This window comes from Haemaphysalis longicornis, unplaced genomic scaffold (assembly GCF_048455015.1).
Source record: "Haemaphysalis longicornis isolate Haplotype H1 unplaced genomic scaffold, Haemaphysalis longicornis Haplotype H1 scaffold_2, whole genome shotgun sequence".
Taxonomy (NCBI): Eukaryota; Metazoa; Arthropoda; class Arachnida; order Ixodida; family Ixodidae; genus Haemaphysalis; species Haemaphysalis longicornis.
In genome coordinates, this window is record NW_027526295.1 from 201,242,953 (window position 1) to 201,263,777 (window position 20,825).

The 20,825-nt window shown below is 47.0% G+C and overlaps 1 protein-coding gene across 1 annotated transcript in view; it reads left to right on the top strand.

Annotated features, from left to right (window-relative positions):
- Positions 1-20,825, top strand: part of LOC144169777 (carbonyl reductase [NADPH] 1-like) — a 55,542-nt gene that overhangs the window by 20,084 nt on the left and 14,633 nt on the right. Inside the window, exons 5-8 of the mRNA XM_077699111.1 lie at positions 5,005-5,130; positions 6,759-6,900; positions 10,077-10,140; positions 14,298-15,568. Coding sequence (XP_077555237.1) covers positions 5,005-5,130; positions 6,759-6,900; positions 10,077-10,140; positions 14,298-14,401 — 436 coding nt within the window. The 3' untranslated portion in view covers positions 14,402-15,568. The remainder of the gene's footprint in view (positions 1-5,004; positions 5,131-6,758; positions 6,901-10,076; positions 10,141-14,297; positions 15,569-20,825) is intronic.

Sequence of the window (20,825 nt, forward strand, 5' to 3'; positions counted from 1 at the left end):
TTGGGTGGCCCGATCCAGATTTGACCTCAAACGTTCGGGCCACCAGGAATGATCGCACAAAGTTCATGATTCGTGTGCCAACTCCAGCCCCATCGAGAGCCTTCAGTATCGCTGTGTGCACCACCGTGTCAAAGGCTTTCTGCAAGTCTACTGCCAGGAGGATGCCAGGAACCTTAAGGCGACCCCGACGGCCCCCTCCCACCAACTGGCGCAGTAGCAGAAGGCTGTCTTGAGTGCACAGCCCTGGTCGGAAGCCAGTCTGGGCTGGATCGAAAAAAGCTGGGTTCTCCTCTTCGAGGTGGTATGTGAGCCGAGTCAGCACCATGCGCTCGAGGAGCTTGCATAGCGTTGACGTTAAAGCTATAGGTCGGAGATTCTTGATGCTGTTGGGTTTTTTCCCTGACTTTGGGATGGGGTAGATAATCGAATGTTTCCATTCTGCTGGGATGCTCCCAGTTCGCCAAATCTCGTTCAGCTCGTCCAGCAGCAGGAGCTTCTCTGGTTCGTCAAGGTTGAGGAGCATTCGCCAAGTGATACCATCCCCGCCTGGAGCACTGCGCACGTTGGCAGCATCCAGGGCCAGAGTCAGCTCTTGCAGAGTGAATGGTGCCTCAGCTCCCAGGTCACTGGCTGGTTTACTTGGTTCATAGGTGCGTGGGTCTGCTGGGATAGCCGGTTGTGGAAAGAATGCCTCAGCGGCGGCCACCTCGAATTCTTCTGGCGTCAGGTCTAAGGCCATTTGTATGTTGAGTGCCGAGTTCTGTGTCTTGTGCTTGCCGGACATGGTTCGGTGGGTTTGCCATAACTTGCGAGTGCTGGTGTGCTTGTCAAAGGTTTCGCAGTATTCAAACCACCTCGAACGGGCAAGCTGCTTGGCATATCGGCGAGCCTGAGCAGTTTTGTTGCGCACTCGGAGGAGATCCCCGTATTGCCGGCCATTGGTCAGGTAGATTTTGTGAAGGCTCTCCCGTGTGGTCCATAGGTTCAGTAAGTGCTTATCCGGGGTAGGAGCTGACTCGTCTACCATCAGATGTCGTGTGGCCTCCTGTGCTGATCTAAGGAGCCGTCGGGTCACCGGGACCCTCTTGTCGTGTTCTGCCACTGCTTTCCGGAACGCATCCCAATCTATTGCTTTGGATCGGCGAGGGCGGCCTGTGCAGCCACCTACAGACAGCTCCAGCCAGAGCGGGTAGTGGTCTGAGCCCATTGGGTCCGCCCCGCGTCTCCATTCCGTCACTAGGCCCTTGTCAGCCCAGGTGAGGTCTGGGGTGGTGTCCCGCTGGTCCACTCGGGCGCTGCAGCGTGTCGGGTAATCTGTGTCATTGGCCAGTATCAAGCGTGCCGTCTCGGTTGCTTGCTCGATCTGCAGGCCCCTGGCATCTATTTTCTGGTAACCCCACTCCTGGTGTTGCGCATTAAAGTCGCCTGCTATGAGAATGTAATCCTTTGGGTAGTGCTGCCGGAGGTCTGCCATCCATTGAAAATTCACTCTGCCACGCAAGCCACGCCTGGAACAACTGGGTTCAGGCCGTCCGTAGTACGAGACCATGAGGAGTCTGCGTTTGCCAAGAGTGCAGCGGACAGCCACTACTTCCTGCACTGAGCTGCAGTAGGCCGACGTGTCAATCTGTGCCTGCGGGATGTCACGCCGTACGAAAACTGCGAATTTTTCGTTATATCCATAAAAATCATTATTGAGTTTGATCAAGCGAAATCGCTCTGAACTCCAAAAAGGACTGCCTCAATAAATAAATTTTAAGACATTGTATTTCATGAACAAATAAATCTATGTTAAAACCAATTACATATTTGAAATCAACGTAGAAGCTAGAGATGGGCAAAACGGCTCACTTCAGTGAGTGGCTCAGAACGGCTCAGTTCACTGAAGTGAACCGGTTCATTTGAATGGTTCAGCGGTTCATTTAGGTTTGTAACCTGTGTTAAGCATGCATAATCTAAATTATTACTCAATTGTTATTGAGTCATTTATTTTGTAACAACATCTGCTGTATTTGTGCTGAAAAGAATTGGCCTCACCATCATTACAAAAGTTTTTATGTGTCAGTGGTATTTCAGAATCACTCTAGGTCGATATATAAAGAAGAAAATGCAACTTTTTGTCAACTTTATAACCTCACAAATATGATCTCTACTAGTGAGCTGTGACGCCAGAAAAAATGATTCTGGAAAACATGATACGAGAAACTAATTTTAATATTGTGGTGGTGAACAACACTTTGTTCAGTTTATTCGAAGCGAGACGGGTCCGCTTTTTGGCAGCGATAATAGATGACGCGAAAGTTGCACACAAGACGCGGCTGGGTCGGCCGATACGCCTCTAATAACTCTACCGGAACGTGCCGACACGACTCCTTCAGAGCCATGCTCAGCGCGATTCTCTAATCGAGCGAGCAGCCGCTGAACGTCGGTTCTTAGGAGAGCCGCTCTGCCAAAGAACCGCCGGGAGCCGAGAATCGCCGCGGAACTGAGCGGTTGAGAAGATGCGGCTCGTTCCTGACTCGGACAACAGCTGCACGCACAAATGTAACTGTAGTGATTCTAGTGAATTATATGGTCACAGGAGTTTACTTTCCTATTACTTTGAAAATACAGACGCAGTTCGCTCACTGCTGCCATTGCGGCCTCCCGATCTGTCATTCACCGCCGCCGCCACCGCGGTTCCCAAATGGCGCCTCTCCGCTTCGCGAAGAGCGGCTCTCGAAAAGAGCAGGAGCCGTTCTTCGGTTCTTCGGTTCAGTAACTGAGCGGAAAGAGCGCCGAAGAACGGGTCAAAACTGCATCCGGTTCTTCTGACTCGAATTGTCTGCTCCCACGACAGGAGGCGCGCTGGAGGAGTTTGAAAAATTAGCCCCAGCTGGCCCGGCAGTACGGTTGCTTTCCCGCGCCGATAACAGATGGCGCAGAGCGACGGCTCATTTGACCCGGGTCTTCGGTTCTTCGGCTCAGTAACTGAGCCATGAACTGAGCGAACTGAGCAGAAGAACCGGAAGAGCCGATGAACGGGTCAAAACTGCATCCGGTTCTCCTGGCTCGAATTGTCTGCTCCCACGACAGGGGGCGCTGGAGAAATTTGGAAAATTAGCCCCAGCTGGCCCGGCAGTGGAGTTGCTTTCTCGCGCCGGCAATAGCTGGCGCAGAGAGCGTTGACCCGGCTTTTAGACTCCGTTGGCTCTTTCTCCATGGTTTGCAGTGCTGTGGGTCGCCCCGTTCGACACGGATCACTGAAGGGGCGAGAAGGGTCTCCCTCTCTCCAAAAGAACCGCCGTTCACTTTTACTGAGCCACGGCTCACTCGTTCTTCAAAAAGAGCGGCTCAAAAGAACCGGATCACTCCTGAGCGACGCATCTCTAGTAGAAGCTCATCAAGGCTGCTAATTTTCATCTATCTAGCACTAAAGATTACAAAAACAATGTCTAAAGACCCACCTCCGCGTGATACGACCGCCATGATGCCCAGCGCCTGAAACTTGGTTGAAACATTGTGTTCTCGGTTTCATCAGTGAGTTAATGGTTTCGGTTTCATGAAAACTATGAGCAGCTATCGAATCTGGCTTTGGCTTAGCCAAAAGGCAGCAGGCACAACACACCATCTGTTTGAAATTTTGTGTGTTGCATTTGCGTGGTTGTGTCTGCTGCTGCGTGGTTGTGGTTGCTGCGCCACACAATGAAAAATGGCCAAAAGTAAAATGTTTTTGTGTCTCATCACAAATAGAATAATATCCGCATGAAACGTTATGTAGTTTATTTGAGGTTAACATCAATTTAGTCACCCATTTTTGGCGATCCTAGCCTTGCTGCCCGCAACTTTGCGTTGCTGCATGTATTGAACAAACAGGGTCTTGGACGCTTTGCCCTCGCTTGTTAATTCGTTGCACTTTTGCTTTGAGGTATCTACTCATTTTCGCCCGTAAACTTGGAACAGAAATGAATTAGAAACTTGAAATGAACTACCTGCTAAATGGAGGGATCCTGGTTGCCTTTTGCCTCCCCCCCCCCTGTTTTTCTGTATTCAGAAAAGAACAAATAAACTTCAAATAAAGTAAATTCAATTCAACTTTGGGGTCAGCTTTATTTGCTTAGTGGCGGATGGTCTAATATTAATAGGGCCTTCTGACAAGCTCTAGTTAGGTACGTTGTCTGCGGCATAAGTTCATAGACTTGCATCCCTGTGACGGGTGAAGAAAAAGCTATGTTTGCCTTTGCACGCACTGAAACCACTGTTTGATAGAAACAATGCAAGCGAACACCTTGTTTTACGGAATGCCGCCGTGGGGTCGCATAAACACTGCTGTTTGCTGGACTCGAAGCAAGGCCTGTTATCTGATGTCTTTCGACTCACCGTGTGAGGTTTGGCCTTCCAACAGTAATAATGGAACCAACTCGCTGGGGCCGAAGGTAGATTACTCCGCGTTTGTAAACCTCCAGATATAGTACAAGAGCTGCGTTCCTGGTTGATAGTAGGTTCTAGTGCATGGTAGAATGCCTGAGAATAGTAGAGAGGCTAGGTACTTCGCAGGGGACTTGTACAGCGGCCTGTACGAAGATTAGGGAGGCACCATAATGCTGTGAAATGGTGTTACATCTCCTCCAAATAGCAATTCTGGCTGCTCCAAACCTGCTCCAAAAATGCATTTCTGGCTGCTCCAAGCCTGCTACAAAAGGCACTTTTGCCAGCTCCCAGGTCTGCTCCCAAACCCATGGACCCTGTTCCACCCCTGACTGGCCAACAATGTCATCTTTCTCGGTGGCATACTAGTCAGACCATGTGCCGTATTTTTCACTACAGTCGTCGAAAAACTGCGCTTGGGGCAGAGTTTTGTCTCACTCTGAGTTTTTTTTTTACGGACTCTGGTGTGCAGTGAGGGATAATTTTTATTAGTAGGGCTCATTAAAACAAAACAATAAAGATCAAGTAACCATGTCAACATTTCCTCCTAAACACTGCATCTTTTAGACACGTGCAAGTGCTTTTTGTTTCTCGCAGGGTGGTCAATTTGAGCAGCTTGTGTGGCATGCTGAATAAGATTCCTGGAGAGGAGCTGAAGAAGAAGTTGAACAACCCCAAGATCACTTTGGATGAACTCTGCGGTCTCATGAACGAGTTTGTGCAGTGAGTAGCTCGATTGCTCCAGTTGACTGCCTTGAGCGTGTGACACAGCTTTCTCTCACTAATGTCCTCTGGCCCTGTCCATTATTTTAAGTGCGAATGCACTTTATAAGCGACCCCAAACCATCCACCGCCGGCGTCCGCAGTGCTCCTCTATATTTAAAAAAGAAACAGCATCCGGCGCCAGGTTTCGATCCGAGGACTTTGCGGCCGCAGCGCGACGCTCTACCGACCAAGCCACGGACGCGACGCTGATATCAGTGTTAGTGACGCACCTTATATCTTTAACGCATTCAAACTACGTCGTCAGCGGCGTGCGTTGGCGACTCAGCGGCGTTATAGCGGCTTGATAACTGCGTGGTGTACACGTGATACTACAAACCCGATGGAAGAGATGGAAGAGAAGGCGGCGAGGCGGTGGGCTGCGGGGGCCGAGCGCAAGCGCCGCAAGCGGGCCGACAACCGTGCATTCGCACTTTCACATTCTCCCCCTCGGGGAAATGCGGGGGAATTTTTTTGCTGTGCCCAGGAGGCACAAACGTCACGGTGCAGGTTTTGTGGCATGCAGCCTCTGTTGCCTTGTTTACGTGCAATTGCAGGCCATCGCAACACTCTTTTAACGCAGGAAAAGGTAAGTGGCTGCAATCTGTGAGGCCTGCAGTGCATAAAACAATGATGGTTAAATTTTTGAAGGGACATTAACACAACTAAATGTTTATGTTTGTATTTTATAAGAGTTTTAGAGCTGTGTGAACATAAATGCTGCAAAGATTGTTTAAATGGCTGTAGAAGTAGGTCCTGATTTATTTTTGTTACCCAGGTTCCTTTCGGTGGAAACCACAATTAGTTTACCTCTGTCAGTTACACCCATGTGAAAACAAACTTTCAGTGAAGCTTTCCGTACTTTCCAGTTTATAACTTGCTTGCGCAAAGGTTGATGATTGATGGGGGCGCAATATGCAACGGCCAAATATAGGCCTAGCGTCCCATTTTGAAGTCCAACGTCGTCAACCACTACACTCAGCTTGACGTGCAGTGAGTACGACGTTGCTTGACATGTCGTAGGGTCGAATTTAATGGTTACCTTTTGTTAAGACTAAACATAAAAGACGTCACACTTTGGGGTAAAGCTTCATTGACCGTTACCAGTTGTGGATGGACCAGTACCGATTGTACACTGTGGATGGAGGTGAAGTATGACAAAATAAAATTTTCCGCAGTGTCAAGGGTGAAAATGAAAATGGTGGTTGGGTGCACACGAGAAGCTGTAATCAAAATTCTCCGCCGCTTTACTGGGGCTATTGTGAGAACATTGTGAGAAGAGTTGTGAGTTGTCACTTCACTTTGAAGCTAGTGATCGTCCCAGTGAGAAGTGCACTGTATTAAGATACCTCACTGGCAATAAGATCTACAAAAGCTTGCCAACACTCCTTTTAAAGGTGAAAAGAGTGGTCAGAGATTGTGTGGATCCAGCACCGTGCTTGATAAAAGAGCCTCAAGTGGTGTGAGAGTTTCATTTTTAGCTCTTTACAAGCTGCTATTCTCTTGATTTTGGTAGCACGATTGCCACTGCTTGTTGGTGTCCACTGCTACTCGCCGCCTTTGGTTCACCCTTGACTGTAACTCAACAGGGCAGCCAAGGAGGGCAAGAACAAGGAGAAAGGGTGGGGACAGTCTGCCTACAATGCGTCAAAGGTTGGCGTCACCGTTCTGAGCTTCATCCAGCAGCGCCAGTTTGATGCAGACCCCCGCGAGGACCTGGTTGTGAACGCTGTGAGTGGCCACAGCCGCTGCTCTTCTTGTCCAGCAATCGGCGTGTCTTTCTTGAAAGGACGCTGACGTCAATTGTGAACAGAGCATAATTAGCTTGCCAGATTAAACTGCTCAGCAAGGAGGCGTTCTATTTTTTTCTGACATATGAACATGTATTTTTCATTAGAAAAGCACATTCGTAGTATAAAGTACGGTTTCTCTTAAACCATCCATGGTGGTAAGCTGATGTCAGCTATAACGACATGCTTGCATGTTGCAGAGCAAAATTTAACGCTGTCCAAGCATGGTAACCAGTATACGCTGTGCATGAACTAATGGAAAGTGGACAGTTATCATGAAAAAATGAAGGACAGAATTGTAAAAACTGAGAGGCTATCAAAAGATAGTGTGACACCTTTGCAGTTGTTCCTACGGGGGTACTGACACCAATTTTTGGGTCTAATGTTATTATACAGTTTGCTTTATTTAATCACCAGAATACCCTTGCTGAAGTATAGTCAGCCTATGATCCAGAAAACGTATTTTAAATTTGTTTCTGTTTATTGCTCTAATGGAGCAGCTCAGGAAACAGCGCTCAGCAAATGAACGTCAGCATAATGCCCCCCTTATGAAACAAAACTGGATGACATAGCCGGGTTTTTCCGACGTAGAGAAGGTGGTCATGAAGGTCGTGATGTCACTTAACCTGTGTGGCTCTGCAAGCAGCGACATGGTCCTGGCAGTGGTCAAAAATGGATGCAGGCCACCACAGCTACTTGTGTCACCTCCTACCAGAATGGCACTCTTGGCAAAAAGAAGTTTTATATGTGGGCAAGGAGATGATAATATGGGCAAGAATTACGCTAGAAGACGTCATTCACGTTGCCAGTGAAAGCTGTCATCGGATGTCCACTGCGATGGTAGGCCGAAAGCCCCTCAGGTAGCACATTCAGGGGGAACCTGAGGACCTTAGTCCTTCTGAAGTATTATTTGAAACTGCCGCCATAGGCCCGCTCGTTTTTATTGGCGCAATATGCGAGGTTTCTGTCGCTAAGCATGAGGATTGGCGTGCTAAGGCAGAAGCTGTCGCCGAGACACATGTCGGAACTGCCTTCGGCAGCGGAATGGCGAAAGAAAATGGCTCCGGTTACAAGTGAAAGCAAAGACTATGCACGCAGTGTTTTGTGAGTTTAAAGGGACCCTGCAACACCTGCCATCGACTACTAGTAATGTATTTTGGGAATAAAGTCTATTGTCCGAGAAATCTCCTCCCGCAAGAATTATGAAAATCCGTTCACAATTAACGAAACTACGCGCGATGAGAAATCGTGCATAATCGTTCCCTCTCAACTCGACCGCGGGCAACGCGACGAAAGCTGCGCGCTCTCTCCCGGAGAGGGGGGCGGCTCGCGGCGTTCTTTTCGGCAGCCTTCGATATATCACATGCCGGGTAGCTTTCTCCTTTTTTCCGCAACGCGGAGGGGCCTATTTCCGGTCTGGTGCCACAAAAAAGCAGGCATTGGTGCCTGCTCGCAAGTGAGCGCTCGGGCTGGTAGGGCGTTTTTGAAGCAATAAACGTTTGTAGTCGAGTGGTCCCGTTGAAAGGGAAGTATTGAGCTCATCACTCAAACTCCGCGCGCACTCAAAACACAAAAGAAACGGCAAAACTGTGCCTACAGTTTCAGGCATAGAAGACGTTCGTACACAGCGATGACGACGACGGAAATGGGAGAATCTACCCGCGAAGTTGACCAGTGGCAGCCGATCGGGCAGCCATGGCCTATGTGACGTCCCTCAGGGGATGCATAATGAGGACAACTGAAGAGAGAGCGGTTTGTTTTTCCGCGTCTTTCACATCGATTTGCGCGCTCACCGCTTCACGTGCACGTGTAATATTTAGCTGAGGTATTCCTGGCAGTGTAATCTAAACGTTGCGCAGGTTTACTTGCACTGCTCAAAGAGTGTTGCAGGGTCCCTTTAAAGCCTGCCGTCTAGCTATACTCTGGATGGTTGGATGGTGTGCCCTTTTGCTTGCGCTGAAGGGCACACACCTTAGTATGATTACTAAGTGGATGCAATCTGGCAAAAACGTCTTAATTGACTATTTCTGTTTGATCTGGTAAAGCCACTTCACTAGATTTTCCTCCCGTATAATACACAGTGTGACCATAGCTTCTGTGCTTGCTTTCGATGGTGAAGCCCAGTGTTTATATTGTTATGTGGCGGCAGAATTGATGAGGCGATTCATGGTTGATGGGAAGAAGTTTATTAACGAAGAGATGCGATGGACGTATTTACAGAATATGCATGGCGGCTATAAGATAGGCTGCACAAGGACCTTGCTACTTCTTTGTCGTCCTCGTCGTCTTGTGTGAATTTATAGCAGTTTGGGGCATTGCCCGTCATGTGTCCCATGACAATATTATCTGTACTTTGGCAATTCGGGCCCACCTGTCATCTCATGTTGTGATGCAAGAATGGTCAATCCAAGTTTCCTGTGTCCCTTCTGATTTTTATAGTGTCTTGCCTGTTATGAGAGCCATACAGGGATGGAGTCACATTTCTTCTTCAGCCCTTTCAAATTTGCAATGGCACGAGCCAATTTGAGCAGGCTTGCATCATGCTTCCTCATGGGCTCACTAATTTAATAGACATAGGGAAAGTTCAGAAACATAAGCTAAATCTTTTGCCTTTAAAAATTTGTATGCATGAAAATAAATCTCTTGCCTTTTGCGCAGTCCGTGCTGAAACCAGTGAACTATACTTGGTTACAACTCGAGAACGGCACCACCTCATGTAGTGTATCACTCCGCCAAAGCGCCGGAGCCGTGACGTCAGTGCGCGGGCGTTTTGAAAGGGGTTTGCTATGAATGTGTGATATCGTCTGCCTTGTCTCACGCAGTCTGTTTGTCGCCACTGGAGTCGTTTATAAGCATATTAAGTCCAAAAAATCATGGGAACGGCTCATGCCATGTTCAAAATATTCCCAGTAACGCCCTACTTGCGCCGCGCGGAGAAACATCCGGCTACGGTGATAAGGCACAGCGGCAACTTGCGGTGCCGTTCTTAAGTTGTCACCGAGTATAGCAGTAGCACTTATCGTGCATGGGCTAATGGTTTCAGATGACAAATTTGAGGCACTTGTGTTTATTCAATTCACACCTTTCACGGGGGTTCCTGAACTTTGCCCCCAAAAGGTGCACCCAGGTTACGTGGACACTGACATGAGCAGCCACAAGGGGCCCTTGACACCTGACCAAGGTGAGCAACTCTTCCTAAGCTTCCCTCTTCCCCCCTCCCCCCAAAGTGACAAGTGCAGCAAAAGCACGGCTGTACGCTCAGTTTTTATTTGCATAGTATGTTCAGAAAGCACAGCTAGTGTGCTTTCTACGGCACGTGATTTTGTCCTTTTCTTTGTCCTACTAGCTTCAGCTGTCCACATTTTGCAAAGCAGTGTGATAGTCCTCCTATTTTGCTCATATCTATCGGCGTCAAGGCAGGAAAGGCATTGTGCCGATACACAACTCTGTGGTGCAAGCCCAGCCTCTTGTGAATGACAAGCTGGCCATGTACTGCACACCTCGTGCACTTTCAAACCATTTTACTGTGGAGCTGTACGCAGATACTGCAACATTGTAAATAGAGACCGGATTTTAGGCAAATGCTTTTTTTGTTCCTCGCGCTCCTATCTCCCCACTTTGATATATGAGCATGGATTAGAGGTTAAGAAGGGCTTTGATGGCGTTTTTATAGTGCCGATGAATCCCTATTTTGGTGTTTGTGCCTAAATGCCTATAAATGCTTATAAATGCCTGTTTTCAAGATTGGGGCGTATATTAACACTGTTCAGCCTTGTAGCAACACTATCGCCATTGTCCCCATCAGCACCATGATCATCATCAGCGGAGTGGACTGGCACGTGGGCAGTTCCACGCGACACAGTTGGAACGCGACTTAGCAGCTGGGCGGCCCCTCGTTCTGGCCGGGCCTACGCGACCTAAATAAATGTGGGAAGCCGCATCCGCTTCACGCCTGCTTCCTACAGCCTCAAGTTTTGCTTCCGAGGGCATTTTGAGATCGTTATTCATGTTGCCGGACAACATTGACTGTTCTGAACTCAAGGGTGTAAACCCAGTCCTCTAGTTCAGCCAACTCCCAGAAAACAACAGCTAGCAGCAGTGAAATGGGACACTCATGCTCAGGGACATGAAGCACAATTTTGAATACAATAATCAGGGGATGGTATAGTTTGCTACTGTTTCCACAATTTTTGCAGTGATTCTTAGGCTACATTCCACGTGCTTGCCAAATAGATTTCTTCAAGTACAGTAGACCCGCTCTAGTTCAAACTCGAAGGGACCTTGTTTGAATTATCAAAAGTTCTCATAAATATGACTCAGGGCAACCTATTAACTTTTTTTGTAATGAAACATTCACATATATTTAATAATGCAATATTCACACCCAATGCTGGAGTGCTATTCACGCTTTGAAAAAAAAAATCGCAAATGGATGACTGCTTTGCCTTTGCATGAGAGTTCAAAACAAAATTTTCGATGGCATAAAGGGCAGCCAGTTCACTGCGAGAGTTTTTTGTACTGATCAAGAACTTGCGAATCCTAACAACAGGCTGAAAGGATGCAAATGTGCAGCTAGAAGTGGCAAATTCAGCAGATATTTTCCCGCAAGGAGAAGCAAAAAGTACAAATTACCCGAAGTTACACAATGGAGCAGTTTGAATTAAGCGGCTTGAAAATACATGGAAATCATAGCGGGCCAACCAAAATTTTGAAATGTTTTTGAATTAACCAAAATGAATTATCCGAGTTAGAATTATTGCGAGTCTACTGTATATGCAGTCACATCTTCATTTCTAGAGTCAGACGCAAATTCAACTCTATTTTCAACGCAACGGTTAAGCATCGAACATGCCTTTGTTAACAGATCACTCCTACATGAAAGAGCCAACAGTGAAACGTCCCTGCGCAGCTGCATTTCCTTAAGCCTTAAAATTTACGCTGCCGACTGGCTTTAAGGTGCGCTTTTCCATCAAAAATTTGGTTTGGCTGCTGAACATTTTCTGATAAAATGCTCTTCAAATGTGCGCAAGTGTATTTGGCAGTGTTGGAATGTGTCTTGCCTGTAGAATTCGGATAATATTATTGTATGTGAAAAAATTGGTTGAGTTGTAATTAACAGTCCTCATGTATGGTCATGTTAATTTCTTGATAAGTTGTCATCTCTCTTGCATTTATTTGTGTCTGTTTTTGTTATGTCATAATGTAATGGCGTCAGGCAGAGTAGCACTTTTTAATTAGTATTCCCAGCTTCCAAGTATTCTTTTTCATGCCTGTTTCACTATATGCGTCGCTCAAGCAAGCGACAGTGGCCATTGAACTTGAATGTTTACAGTGCGTTTGTTGAATTAAGCTAGTGGATGACCATTAGTCCAGCAAATCTTTGGGACAGTTGAATGGCTACGTTCAACTGTTGGCATCTTTGGGCCATCATAGACAATAAAATTTTAGTTTTCCTGTCGTAGATACTGGTCACGCACGTCTTTGTTTGAAATTATTAGCATTTATGTAAGAAGTGATGTTGCCTATATTTACAACATCAGAGGCCTAAAACGCTGTTTTGCCTAGCTTTTTTTGGCACCTAAAACACGCTTTTTTACTGCCTAAATATCAGGCCTCTAATTATAACATTATAACAAAACCTAATTTCGAAACAAGGCCATAAATGTCCAATGATGCAGGCAATAACCTCCATGTACCTGATTATGCATTTGTAGTAAACATGACTCTGTCCTAACAGGCAAGATCCTAAGAGGCAAGATGCTGTCCATCAAATTCCACGATTGTGAGGAAATGATTTAGTTTTGTATGTACTGGTGCTAAAAAAATTTGCAGAGATGGTACCATCGATAAGCTGACAAACACAGTACTGAACTAACAACCAAGGTTTATTTTTCTTACCAAAGGCAATATGTATGTCACAAAGCATTATAAACAATGAATAAACTATGCCTTGCGGTATAAGCTGCTTTTTTTTATGGCACCTGTTATCAAAAATAATCTTATTTCTGAATAATGACCAGGATGGTGCATTTATGCCTATCTCTGCTTTGTTGTGTGTGGAATGCTCACACCCACCGTGTCGTTCATATGAAATTTCCCTAAAATAACGCACTTGCCCAGACGCACGTCACAGCCACACTCAAGGGAATGAGTAGTACAGCACTAAAGTGTTTGTGCAGTCGCTAAACATACAATCACTAACGGGTTCGCTGGGTAACCAACTCTCTTGCGGGTTGTTTTTTCATCTTGTGTTTTCATTTGTTTTTCATCTGGGGTTTTTGTCTGCTTCTTGACAAGTGCTTCATCCTTGGACACGCTTATTCCAACACAAGAGAAGCTGTTTTTTTTTTATTGTCAAAGTTAAAATCATGATATTGTTAGGTATTATAAGCAAGGAGCATATATGTTCTGCTATAGCTGATTAAGTCTCAAGTAGTAGCAAACTCAGCTGTTAGCTGGTCTGACCAGTTCAGAATTCACAAAAGGCTTCAAATTCCTGGCTGATGGAATTGAGCATTGTAGCTTGTTTGTGGGCCTGATGTGCACACTGTTTTTTATTTGCTTTCCTTCTGAGCTTTATGGTCTCTTCAAAGCCTTACAGATGTCATAAAAGTAAAGTAGCTATTGCCGTGGACCTTGCTAAGCTGCAGTTGGCAGGCGTCGTCATTTAGGTACCTTTCAGGTCAAGGTCTTATAGCGCGCAACGGTTTACGTCGCATCACGGATGCGGTAATTCAATACCTGCTCTAGCCGGGGTCCACTAACTCCAGCGTGCTAAAATGGATGCAAGCGCCCGGACGCACGCGTGAGGGTACGCGTCTCTCGGGCTCCCAATAGGGTGCCTGGGTGTTCCTTTAAGCACTCTGCCGGTATTCAGCAGGCCTGCAGTACCGCTTCTTTGGCCCTTACGATGACGGCGAGGACAGACTCGAAATCGCGGCTGCAGCTGAATCAGGGACTGTTTCGCTGCATAGTGAGCCGCCAGCTCGTGTGCTGTCGAATGATCATGCATGAGCCCTTTTGGTGTGAATAGACTAACGATTCTTTGCTGTTTCTTTCGCTTGTTTTTCTTGTTTTTGCGGGGTGCTGTGAGTTTCGGTGGTGAGCACATCCTCTCGCATGTAAATGGTCGGCAGAAAGGGACATTGGCTATAACGCGGTAACAGTAAGAACGAAGTAATTATGACTACCCCTTCAACTTCGTTATAACGAGGTTTAACTGTACATTCCAACATCCTGATTGAACAGCACAATGCAGCTATCAGCGATGTCTGAACTGAGGTTTTTGCTTGGCTCTTTAATTCTTGCGCTTTTCTCTTTCCACACACTCCAATGCAGGTGCTGATGCCCCGACATACTTGGCTCTGTTGCCCCCGGGCATCGAATCACCAAAGGGAGAGTTTGTCTGGCAAGACCGCAAGGTTACCCCATGGGACAAGTGAGGGCAGTGGACACTCTACATTCGTTGAGTTCTGGCCTTACAGTGTCCCAGAATTGCACTTGCTAAGCTTGGCGAGCAAACTAAAAAGCTGTACTCAGTGGCTTATGTCCTAGCTTTAAAGAGGACGAGATTCATATGTGACTATTTTTTTTGTATATCTTGTGAGAATAAAGGCCCGCCTCAGTTGCTAGGGGCCACCGGCAGATGACATGCAAGGGCCTTACTATTTTCGTACTTATTTGCTTTCATGTGTGTGCTTGTGATGCTTTTCTGTGGTGTGAACATCTAGGTGTCTTGGGTAAGAGACAATTAAGTGTTGTGTAGTGGTGGCTCCTCGCAAAGGTTGGAAGTCACAAGTATGGTAAATGCTGTGAATGTGTTGCCCACAAATGTGCGTTCGGTATAAGTTGCACAGCCTGCAAACAGAAGGTGGGCACACGTTGAACCAGACTGTCTCAACTGGGATTTGGCACTAAATATTTTATGAAATATCATAATTTAGAGGAGGGTATCTTGCACGAATCTTAATGCGTAGCAACTCGCCAAGCTTTGAATTTATGTTTGTCACCAACATGCTGCAGCACATCTTGCCAGGTAATGACTATCTGCAGTGGTAATGGTGATGAGTGTCAGCTTGCTTTTTGTACAGTACTGTGAGATGCAAACCCAAGGCATATGCTCTGCAGGCTATAAGCTGCACTTTGTATTAATCAATCCCTTCCTGTACCTCTCTCTAAACACTAGTTTGTACAAAAAGTTGTAATCACACCCCCTGCAATACCTGCACTTCGACAAACTCTCAACAAACAAAAGTGGAATGGAAGTCAGCGCAAAGCTCTTGTGCATGAAGAACTTGGCTCCCCCAATACCATCTGGTGCAGTGGAGTGGCGATTATAGGAGTTCATCAGGACTGTGAGAAAACTCCGTATAATGGGAGTGTTGTGTAATCTGAACAACGAAAATCCAACCTTCATAAAACCATTTTGTGCAGGCACCAATCTTGATTTATTTTCATGTTTGCAGTTTACTTTGCTTCACCCGAGTCAGTCAGTGCCAAGTCTGGCGATTCTGGCCTGTACAGCTCTCCCATGGCAGGTTGTCCCATCAAGATGAGATCTTCCACCAGTGACTCTGCTTGTGGGTGGCTAAACTGTTCGAATTACCTGAGTACGTTTTTACAGCACTTTTTTTACAATTTTCTAGGCATGTTTTTTACAAATCTGAAAGGCCATCAGGTGAAACATTTTGAATTGATGTGCTCTTTCTTGTGCAGGAGGGTGGATCGTTGCATTTTAAGACACCACGTTGCTCTCACCGCTGAAATAAATGTTTAATGCTGGGGGCCCGTCCATACTGCAGAAACAGTTGGGAAACTTCGTTCATCAACACAAGCGAAGCATGTCATCGGAGGCTTTGTTACACGGCTCCAACAGTAACTTGAAAAACGTCGTTGACATCCACCAACAAGTGCTGGCAACTTGGGCAAGTTGTCACATTGGGAAAACGAGCCAGTGACGACAACGTAACTACCTGGGTGTGCCCTAGGCTTTTGCTGCACTACTTCCATGAAAGGGCATAGTAAACCATGTTAAGCTTCAATTCGAAGAAGGGGCTGAAGCAGACGTTTGACCATGCTTCGATTTTGTCGAAACGGCATATGCGGCCAACAGTATGCAGCCTAGAATGAATGGTGTAAGTTGTCGCCATGCAGCATTTTTCTTTGCTCTTAGTTCATTATTAGCTTCATATAAGGTTGTGAGCTCAGTAAAGTTCTTGCTGAGCATTTGTTTTTATTTGTCTCCTTGTCAAGGATGAGCAAGGTTGGAGTTGCCACTGGTCCATCCGCAGTGCAGCAAGCAGTCTGTTCGTCGGCCATGCCAGTCACGGGAGGGTAATCAATCAAGTACAACTTCTGGGCACATCTCTTTTTAGTGCCTTAGTGCTCCTGTATGGCATCCTCGTTTTCCACACATGGGACAAAGCCGTGGTGGCCTGTATGTGTAGGAAGGTAACATTGGCCTCTTAAGGTAGGCAGAGCTGGAACCGCGGTGGAAAGAATGGCTGTTGAGCATTGTTGCTCTGGGGTGCGCAGCCACATCACAACCCCTCCCTACTGTTTACTTAATTGTGTCATTCCCTGTGAGACTGTAACTGGGTTTGAGCGCTGCGAGCCTCCACGTCATGGCTGGAGATTTTTCCGGAAAATTGTGGCTACTCCCAAGTGGAACGAACTGCTGGGTTGAGCCCTTCACCTCCTAGCCATCGTTGGGTTCTGGACCTGTGACAACCAGCTTTGTCAACAGAGATTGAACGGCCCAGCCTACCGTTTCATATGTTCGGGGTTTGCCTCACGGCAATGGCTGCTCAAACTGTTGGATTCGCCTTTGCTACTGTCAAGCCACATGGTGCTTGAAGGTTAGATCTCGCCCACAGCTGTCCTTGGTCCACCTTTCAGGTCCGAGTTTTCCCGGAGGAGCCAGTGCTGCAGCACCTTCCCGTTGCCAGCAGGCCACCAACTCGCAAAAGTTAAAAATATGTAAAGTTAGTTTGTGGAAAAAAAAAGAATTCTTTCTCAAACTCCCAAAGCTGGCTCGGGTCAATGGCGCGTTGGGCGGTTCGCGGAAAATTTGAAACTTCTACCACTGTAAAACAAAAATACTGCAGCAATAGTTCGTTTATGTAAAGTCTTCGCATACTCTCAAATGATTTGACGTATTCGTGTTTGGTTTGCAGAGGGAATTCAGTTTAATAAAAATTACCAAATTGGAAAAAATTTTGAAAATTGCCCAAATGTGGGGTTTTTTTCTTGGAATCTAAACAAGCTAGGTATTGAATTTTTTAAATTTTATTTTAGCCCATGTTCAATCTTCGTGCCAATTTTAGTTTGTGGTGAACACTGTTCAATAAGAAGAAAGCCCTGCACTACAGCAAGGTAACGACGCATTTTGGTATATTTTGAAAGCCAACTAAAGAAAAAAAACCATCTTCGATTTTTTTTTTTCAAACTTTCACGAAGCCCAGGTTGCTCTATAACATCTACATCAAAAGCATGTTGCACTATATTTTTTTCCAGTGTCCCCCCCCCCACCCTCAATGCCAGGGGATCCAAGGGGTAAACAAACTAGGTCGACCCCCAGCTATGCTGTTTCTCCAGCCTTTCACCACTAATGCAAGCTGCGCCATTTTTTTGCCTTTTATAATCCAAAAAAGACTAGTTAGTACCTTTGAAATGGTATAGTAAGAGATACGCATACGCCTCTTGTGCTCACTTGCGCTGCTGAGCACGAGGTCGCGGGTTCGATTCCCGGCCGCGGCGGCCGCTTTTCTGATGGAGGCAAAAAGCAAAAACGCCTGTGTGTACGAGATTTCGGCGCACGTTAAAGATCCCCAGGTGGTCAAAATTAATCCGGAGCCCTCCACTACGGCGCGCCTCATCGCCTGCGTTGCGTCGGCGCGTTAAAACCCTTCAATCAAAAATCAAAGCTCGAAAGCCGACTTCACTGTTATAATACCCTATCTGCGGTGGTGCACCCTTTACAAGTGCCGCAGTCCTTTTTCTTTGTATTTTTTTGCTAACGCCACCGAAACTAGCTCAAGCTTAGACAGCTTCACTGGTAATAAATTATGTCAATTCATATTGCTTGAAACATCGTGAGGATCAAAACACCCCCCGCTTGTAGAAAATGTTCAGTCCACCCATGTAAACAGGTACAAAATGCCTCCAAAGTTGGAGGTCTCTTCACCTTTTTTCTTAGTTGGCGGTCTTTTCTTATGCCATTTTTTTACGCCCGTTTTTTTCGAACACTCCAATCTGTAGCTTTACACCCTTCTGGGGAAAAGGGTGTTGAGGTGGCGGGGAAGATTTGTTTGGTATTTAATAAAATTCTAGAAGTTATGGAACATAAAAACTACCTCGTGTTAGAAAATGTTTTTGCAAATCCGCGTGTTGACTTGTATATTCTCATAGTAAAATTCATCGTTCCAGAATTAGCGCTAAAATATTTGTTTTTTGCGACAAGCCCACCGACTCGATCGGGGGGTTTTCCTCTGCTGAATATTGAATTGAATGACATTTATTAAGCTGGGGGAGGCCATATTGCCGCAGTTGGGGATGTAAAAGCAAGAAGAGCACATGTATTACTGAGTAAGTATGCACTCGCTGTACGGCTTGCATCCCGTTGGTTTTCTTGCTCTATTCATTTGTTCCAAGTGTAACATGTGCGTGTTGACTGTTTGTGTTGAATGCTGCGCGCTCCGCCGATTCACACTGCCACGCGTAGCTGCTGCCCTGGCCGCACCCTTATTTTAGGGTGTTGAGCAACCTTACACCCTTTTTTAAATGCAGAGCATTTCAGTAACTCACGATGTCACCCGCGTTGACGTCCGTAGTCGTAGTCCGCATCGCTCCCCCTACACTATATAAAAAAAAATATTTTATTTGCGGTTTTTGCGGTTGAAGTTTGAAAGGATACAGGGGTGGCAGACTGCGCAGTGCGTTCTCCGCTAATGCCTCACGTCGTTGGCCCTGAAAAGGGCATTTTGGAAGAAAAAAAATTGAGCCGGAAGGCAAACATTGCGGAAGGTCGGGAGAAGACAACAACAAAAGAAACCAACAACACACTCCCATACCGTGCGCGCCCGCCACAGAGGAAATTTTCAACCGCGCCGTGACGGCGTAGTGCGGCAAGAAGATTTTGCAGAATTCAAATTTGGCGCCCTTCGAAGACCGCCTCATAGTCTCTACAATGGCAGAAAGAGGGCGCCAGGAGTCCGCTAGAAGTAGGAGTTCCTGTATAAACATCCCCCTCGCGAGGGGCACCATCAAATGCAGAGCATTTCCGGGGGCGCACGACGTTAAGTAGTTTGCGTTACGTTAATGTTGTTGCACTTGTGGCAACTGCTGACGAGAGAGCGCTCGTCAGCAGTAATTTGAATGAGTCAACGATATAAGGCGCGTTCGTAGCGTCCCATTCTGTGTCGGCTTTGTGGCGCAGTGGGTAGAGCACCATGTACATTGCGTTCCGCCCGCAGGGTCGAGGGATCGAAACCTGGCGCCGGATAGTATTTTCTTTTATATAGTGTAGGGGGAGGGGTGCGGACAACGACGGTGCGGACTACGACGGGACAACGCGGGTGACATCGTGAGTTACTGAAATGCTCTGCATTTAATAATACTTACCGGCGCCAGGTTTCGATCCCACGACTCTGCGGGCGGAACGCAAGGTACATGGTGCTCTACCCACTGCGCCACAAAGTCGACACAGAATGGAACGTTACGAACGCGCCTTATTCCTTGACTCATTCAACCGTCGGCCACAGGTGCGCCCTCCTCCCCGCGTCCTCCTCGCCCTCTCTCGGCTCGCAACACCCTCTCTCGCCGCGTTCGGTTCGGGCGCACAACAGGTGGGGACGTGCGCAACACCCTCTCTCGCCGCGTTGGGTTCGCGCTGAGCAACAGTGGGTTCGCGCGCAAGAACAGGTGGGGGCGCTCGCATCGCGCTCTCTCGCCGCGGTCGGTTCGCGCTTAAACCACATATGTCGTTCGCGCGCGCTCCGGTCGCTAACATCTGTGGCGTGATCGTGACGTCAACATCACGCGTTCGTGTGGTGGCGCGATTTCGGCGCTATAACACTCTCTCGCGAGGGGCATTGGATTGGATTCGATTGGATTGGCTTGGATTGGATTAAAGTGGATTATGTTGGATTGTGTTGCGTCATAGCCGCGCCACGTTGCGTCATAGCCGCGGCAGGGGGTTCACGGCACGTTTCACCATCGACTTCATCGACAATGTCTACGCTGGAAGACAACAATTACAGCAACAACAACCAATACGTAATCCATACGACTTGCAGGCGCGCCCCCCGCGGAAATGCTCTGCATTTGATCGTGCCCTTCGCGAGGGGGATGTTTCAATTTTTTTAGGGTGTTCCCACGAACACCCCCTTTTTTCATCCGTACACCTTTTTTTTTCGTCAGAACACCTTTTAAATGTGTTCGCCATGGGACAAGATTATTACACCCTTTTCGGCCAAAAAGGGTGTAATAAAGTTTAGTGTGCAGGCTATGCCCGAGGTGAGTTTATAACTTTCAACGTCGGGGAAAACGTTCCGGCGGAAATAAATAAGTACTGAAGGATGGTGGCTGAACTTCCTGCTTAGTTTATTATTTCAGTAAGATGGGACCTCATGCTTCAAGTAAAATTGAAAGTATCAAATAAAACATATAACCATAACTGGAAGAGGAACGACCCAAGGCTCAGTTCTATCCCCGATCCTCTTCAATTTGGCCATTGCTAAGTTGCTTCCTCTACTCGACGCAATCCCGGACCTCTACAACGCGCTGTATGCGAACGATGGAACCATGTGGGCAACACGCGGATGAGACGGCCAAATTGCAAGAGGCAGCAAATGGAGTTCGGAACTA